We start from the raw sequence: 7,163 nt of genomic DNA, 5'->3' as shown, positions 1-7,163 counted from the left end.
GTATATAACATCCACAGCCCTACCTTCATCAATCTCCTTCGTCTCCTCATATACATAGTGATAGGAATTCATGATTCTTCACATTCTGCAGTAGAGATAATAGATTTTAAACCGTACTTAAAATGTACCTGGTCTCTCTAGGATTTGCTTTGGACTTTAGGATAGAGTTTCAACTTGGTGCTAAGGATATGTCGGCCTTTGTGGGTCAGCCATTATTTAACCATATCCTTCTTACTTCCATTGATTTGATTTCAATTAAATTCAGAGCATTCACACTGCAGATTCTGGTTGCTCTATTAGAGGATGTTGAGGCTTTGGAGGCGGTACAGATGTTGTTCACCAGGATGTTGCCTGGATTAGAAAGAATCAGCTAAAAACAGAGTTTGGCCAAACTTGGATATTTTCTCTGGAGCATCGATGCCTGAGGGGCAACCTGATAAAAAATATTAAATCATCAGAAGCATAACTAGGGTAGATATAAGACTCTTATCTCAAGGTGGAGATATCGAACACCAGTGGACATGGCTTTAAAGTGAACAGAGAAAGTTTAAAGGAGATGCGAGGCAAGTTTTTTTCATAAGGGTAGGTGCCTGGAAAACACTGCAGGGGAGGTGGTGGAAGCAGTATAATATCAATATTTAAGCAGCATTTAAGCAGGCACATGAACAGACAGGGAACAGAGATATACAGTTTGCAGGCAGATGGGATCAGTATAAATTGGCATGATGATCGGCACAGACATTGTGGATCTAAAGGCCTGTTCATAGTCACACAGCTTGGAAAAAGTTCCTTCGGCCCAACTTGCCCACACCGACCAACTTGCCCCATCTACACAAGTCTCATGTACCCACGCCTGCCTCATATACCATTAATCCCATCCTATATATGTACCTGTCCAAATGTTTCTTAAACATTGTGATAGTACCTGCCTCAACTACCTCCTCCACCAGCTCATTCCATATACCCACCACACTTTGTGTAAAAAAGTTACCCCTCAAGTTCCTATTCAATCTATCCCCCTCACCTTAAACCTATGTCCTCTGGTTCTCAATTTCCCTACTCTGGTCAAAATACTCTGCCTGTACAATTCTATGTTCTATTTCTACAGTGGCCTACCACCCTTCAATATTGTTTTAGTTGTATGGCATGCTGCAAATGTTTCCAATATTTCTTGAATCCAAGCAAAACAGATCAACTTTAACAACTTATGGTCATCTTCAAGTGCCTTACCATTAAATGAAATACTCTTTGAAACTTTTTTGTATTGCAGAAAACACAACAACCATTCTCTACAGGGCAAATTGGTCACAAAATTGCAATGATATAATAGCCATATCAAGATACCACTGAGCACTCTCCTTCCTTCAAATAGTGCCATAGGAACTATCATGGAAGTCTATTATGAAAGTAAGGTTGAGCAGGCTGGGTCTCTATTCCCTGCAGCGCAAGAAGCTGAGGGGCAATCTTTTAGAGATGCATAAAATCATGAGAAGAATAGACCTGGTGGACGCACAAGGTCTCTTGGACAGAGTGGGGGGATCAAGAACCATAGGTTGAAGGTGAGGGGGAAAGGATTTAATATGAATCTGAGAGGAAACTATTTCACGCAAAGGATGCTACGTGGGTGTATGGAATGAGCTGCCGGTGGAGGTAGTTGAGGCAGGGACTACCATAGCATTCAAGAACCAATTAGACAGGTACATGGATAGGACAGGTTTAGAGGGATATGGGCCAAATGCAGCCAAGAGGGTCTAGTGTAGATGGGACATGCTGGTTGATGTGGGCAAGTTGGGCCGAAGGGCCTGTTTACACACTCTATGACTCTCTGAAAATCCAGGTGACTATTTCCTTTAACATTTTATTGAAAAGATTGCAACTCCATCACTGCAGTACCACTGCACTGCATTGAATAGATTGCAACTCCATCACTGCAGTACCACTGCACTCAAATTGTGAACAGGCCTTTTGAATCAACAACTTCTCACTCAGAAGTCAGGATCACCACCTACTACTGACTCTGAAGAAAATGTAACAAGGAAATGCAAAGATATTCTAAAGCACTTTACAATCAAAAGATCAATTTTTCTACCCTTGTTGTGAGCTCAATTTGTAAGCCTTGCAGATCAACAGTCCTAAACAGACTATATATGGAAAGCTATTTTCGAAAAGAGAACCCGCAATTTAGATAGTTATGTTATTTACGAAGAACAAAATAAACACTATTAAAACCTGTCGTCTCCTCATTGTGAAATTACAGTGGTTAACACCGCACATTTCAAAAAGAGAAAATAAAATTTGACCATGCTAAGTTTCTTTTAGGAATATCTCTTGCAAACATTCTGGAAATAGTAAAAGAAAACCTGTATTTTGTTTAGAATTATTCCATTACTTTTACTTTAAGAATCATTGATCCATGACATATTAATGTGGAAAATATAAAAATAACGGCATGCAGCAGCCAAAATATAGTCAAATGTGGTCCATGGCAAAAAAGACAAAAATTATAAAATCTTACGCATTAATTTTTAGTAGAAATCAAAAATGTGATCTTTAAAAAATTGGTAAAATCCACGAGTTTATGTAGATATGCAATCATTGGGATTTTCATCTTTATTTTAGTCATTGCATTAAGACTACAATATAGGGAATTTGTTTAATGGACGTTCTTGTAGTTATAGAGCCCCAGCCAACCTTCGGTTTCTTACAGGTAGACACAAAATGCTGGAGCAACTCGGCGGGCCAGGTAGCATCTCTGGAGAAAAGGAATGGGCGACGTTTCCGGTCGAGACCCTTCTTCGGACTTCTGTTTCTTACACTTGCTTTACAGCTTTGGTACAGGGAAAAAAAACCTTGTTCAGTCTGAAATAGCAGCTAACAAAGTTCTTTCATTATGAATGATACAAAAAGATATCCATTATGATTATCAGTATGAACCCCCTTGACTGCATCAGAATACAATATGCAGACCAAACTATTTGAAAACACATATTTTATTACCGCTGTTAAGGCAGTCTGCACCTGAAGACAAATGCTAGAGATTAGAGAGCCATTTACATCACAAGAAAGTAAATTAAGTGGGTGCTTTTAATCCTCTGTGGAAATTGGTAAGACGGTTTGTAGCATCCTTAACAAGGCTGGGCTCCATTCGCCTCTGGTCTGAAATAATATCTCACTGGAGGACCTGGTAAGTCTTCATCACCATCAGATTCGGCAGCAAATGATACAGTCAAGTCTACATACTTTCTGTCCACTGTTGGTTTCACGAGCTTCTGCATCCTGCAGTGGAAATATATGTACATGATGGTTAGCATGGATTTATCTACGGATTCTTTCCCATTCCTGCCCTTCTCAAACTCAGCCAGAAGCAAGGGCGGATGTCAGTGCAAAAAGTGTTTCATAGATGCACCATTCCATCTGTTAAGACTGGAAAATGCACTGCTCTTTTACAAATGATACCACGGATCATAAAAACACATGAGAGAAGGACAAATGGAGACATGGTTTGACACTTTATCAGAAATAGTGAAACATAAGCAGAAGCATATTTGACCTGAAATATTTATTCAGTTTCTCTTTCAGTGTGTGCTGTTTGACCTGCCGAAGGTTTCCAGTATTTTCTGTTTTTACTTCATATTTCCTGTAACTGCAGTTTTTTTTAATGTTCATTTATCCAAAAGATTAACCTCCAGCAGTACTTTACTGAGGTGTAAACATTAAAGCTTACTGGCTAGGCTTTTCTAATTATGAACTTCCTAACGTATAGATAAAGTTACTGAGCAGATTTTTGAAAAAATGAATTTCCATGAGTGATAAGCAAGCAATTTATTAACTACTATAACAGAAAGATAAGCAAAGGTTAACTCCGCCAAAAAAAATAACATTGCGATCTTAGTTGATTTGGAACAAATAATGCTGATCTTTGAATGCTTTACTCTATAGTTCATGAATAAACACATTGGGCAAACATACTGCTATCTATTACACACAAACATTATGCCTCAGCTCAGAAATCCAGCTGCACCAGCTTGAGATATTTCTCACACCAGCCACTCTTGCACAGCTTCTAAGTGAGATTATTAATTGTACTAGTTTACATGGCTCTTGTGCATTGCCTATGAATGCTGTATTGAATGGTGTGGCATAGTAATGTAGCAGTTAATGCTGCTGCTGCTGCTGCATTGGTCCAGCGACCTGGGTTTAATCTGATCCTGTGCAGGTTTTGCCTGTGTTCCCGCCCGTTTCATGCCGACAGATGGCACAATGGGCTAAGTGTTCGGCTGGCAACTGGAAGGTAGCTGGTTCGAATCCCGCTTGGAGTGCATACTGTTGTTGTGTCCTTGGGCAAGACACTTCACCCACCTTTGCCTGTGTATGTCCTTGGGCAAGACCCTTCACCCACCTTTGCCTGTGTGTGTGAATGTAATTATGTGAAGCACTTTGGGGTCAATGCAAGTTGACTAAAAATGTGCTATATAAATAAAGACATTTTAATTTTAATTTTAATTTATATCCCAAAGACATGCAGGTGTTAATTAGTTGTTGCAAGTTACCCTAAAATCAAGAGTGGATGCAATGGTCCTTATGACAAAGGTGGAGGAAAGTTACATCCCATGTGGGTAGATATCAAACCACGATTCTGAATAGATAGCTTAGGTTGACCTGCGGGTGGCCAATCCAACCCAGGCTTTCAAACAATGGCAGCCTAGAGTCTAATGCACAGAAACATTCAAGGGCAACACGGTGGCGCAGCGGTAGAGTTGCTGCCGTACAGCACCAGTGACCCGGGTTCGATCCTGACAATAGGTGCTTATCTGTACGGAGTTTCTACATTCTCCCCGTGACCTGCGTGGGTTTTCTCTGGTATCTCCGATTTCCTCCCACACTCCAAAAATGTACAGGTTTGTAGGTTAATTGGCTTGGTATAATTGTAAATTGTCCCTAGTGTGTGTAGGATAGCATTAGTGTGTCTTGTCGGATCGCTGGTCGGCGTGGACTCGGTGGGCCGAAGGGCCTGTTTGTGTGCTATATCTCTAAAACTAAACTAAACTATCAATTATTTACTGGGCAACAGTCCATTACCTTTTGGGAGTTACTTACGTTAACTTCAGTCGTTTCACATGCCCTGGCATGACAGGCACATACAACATCTTCACTCCATGTACCACCATTGTTGGCTCAACTTTATAAGTTTCCTGCAGTGTAAAAGAACATACTTCATTATATTAGAGTCATGGAAACATGCCCTTCGGCCCAACTTGCCTACACCAACCAACACTAGTCGCACATGCCTGCGTCTGGTCCATATCCTTCTAAACCTGTCCTACCCATGTAGGTTTAATTGTTTCTTAAATGTTGCAACAGTCCCTGCCTCAACTACCTGTTAGTCAGATACCTGTATTGCATGCTGTTATCTGAGACAAACAAATTAATCCAGATAAATAACATCTTTAGGCGTAGGCACCCTCGCTTTAGAAGATTGTGGGTTCCAATCCAACTCTGTAGATTTGAACGCAGGAGGAGTTAGGTAAAATATGAATTGAAATAAAAGGCCAAAGTGATGTATTCCAAAAATGAAACAGACACAAGCCATGTAATTGGAGAGTAATGTGGATGCATGTTACAGTTTTTGCCCATTGCTTGAACACTATAGACCCATGCTTAGACCAAAGTAACACAACTTGAAGTTTTTGTTACTATACCTTAAACACATGTAACCATACCTTAAACAAAAGCGCTGCTTTGCACTTTAGTTGCAATTCTGCAACACACTTGCTCCTGCACACTACACACTATTTCATACACAAGACACTTCGTTCAAAAATGAAATCTCAGGGTACCATTGGGAAGACACAGCTATTCAAAATACAAAACACATCGGGTAATTGAAAACACTAAGATACACACCTGAAAATACTTACATACAACACTGAACACCAATCAGCCAGCTACAAAAAGGCCTCAGTTTAGCCATTTTGAAAACTTTGCAAGCATGGATGCAGGGAGAGCAAGAGGCAGAGGTAGAGGAAGAGGAAGAGGAGGACCTGGTCGAAGAGGCCATGCACGGACCATTATTTCCGATGACATAAGAGCAACTTTGGTGGACCATGTCATAAACCATGGCCTGACTATGAGGGAAGCTGGGCAGAGAGTCCACCCTAATCTAAGCCGTTGCACAGTTTCATCCATAATAAGGACATTCCGACTGGAAAACAGGTATGTCTTCAACTCTCTACTTTCTACTCTACTCAGATGGTATCTAGAGTATTTACAGTACTGTACCATATCACATTACCGTATCACTTGTATTGCAGGGTGGCTAATGCTCCTTTTGGAACGAAAGTGGTAGTTTTGTGAAACATACCGTGATTACGTATATTGAGATGTTTCAGTACAGTGTATGGTATATACAGTAAAGTACAGTATATACAGTACTGTAAAAAAGAAGCAAACCAATAACAATTTGTGGTTGCATTTTGCTATAGAATGACTAGAAGACCTTCTGGGGGTGGATGCCAACGCCTGTTCACCCAACAGCAGGAACTTGCCATTGTGGACCTAGTCAGAGCAAACAATGCAATCCGTCTCCAGCAGCTACGGCAACAAATACTTGCAGATAGGCAAGTGTTCAACAACATAAACCGAGTAAGCATTACCACTATAAGACGCATCTTGGTAAAGCACAAAATGACCATGAAGCAACTGTACAGGGTCCCATTTGAGAGGAACAGTGTCAGGGTCAAAGGACTTCGACGTGAATATGTACAGGTAAGTGTTACAGTCCTTTACATTTACAATACAGTATTGGTGTAATCCAGTAACAGCTGAATATGTACCATTGTATCAGTACCACATAGCCATCCACAATATGTATTTTTTGTTACAGAGAATCTTGGCCATGGATGGAGCTGCACAGCCTCATGAATTTATTTACATTGATGAGGCTGGATTCAACCTTAGCAAAACAAGACGACGGGGTCGTAATATAATTGGCCAAAGGGCAATTGTGCACGGCCCGGGGCAGCGCAGGGGAAACATCTCATTGTGTGCCGCCATAAGCCTTCGAGGGCTTCTGTACCATCATGCAAAACTAGGTCCATACAATACACAACATATCATCACATTTCTAGATGCTCTTCATAATATAGCTGTACAGGACAGACCAG

The 7,163-nt window shown here is 40.7% G+C and overlaps 1 protein-coding gene across 2 annotated transcripts in view; it reads right to left on the bottom strand.

Moving 5' to 3' along the window:
- Positions 1-2,972: 2,972 nt before the first annotated feature.
- Positions 2,973-7,163, bottom strand: part of uba6 (ubiquitin like modifier activating enzyme 6) — an 86,784-nt gene continuing 82,593 nt past the window's right edge. For both annotated transcript variants that reach the window (XM_033018401.1, XM_033018402.1), the window contains 2 exons: positions 5,098-5,192; positions 2,973-3,276 (listed from right to left, as the gene is read on the bottom strand). In XM_033018401.1, coding sequence (XP_032874292.1) covers positions 3,126-3,276; positions 5,098-5,192 — 246 coding nt within the window. In that variant the 3' untranslated portion in view covers positions 2,973-3,125. The remainder of the gene's footprint in view (positions 3,277-5,097; positions 5,193-7,163) is intronic.

This window comes from Amblyraja radiata, chromosome 3, assembly GCF_010909765.2.
Source record: "Amblyraja radiata isolate CabotCenter1 chromosome 3, sAmbRad1.1.pri, whole genome shotgun sequence".
Lineage (NCBI taxonomy): Eukaryota > Metazoa > Chordata > Chondrichthyes > Rajiformes > Rajidae > Amblyraja > Amblyraja radiata.
This window is presented reverse-complemented; position numbering and strand designations above follow the sequence as displayed.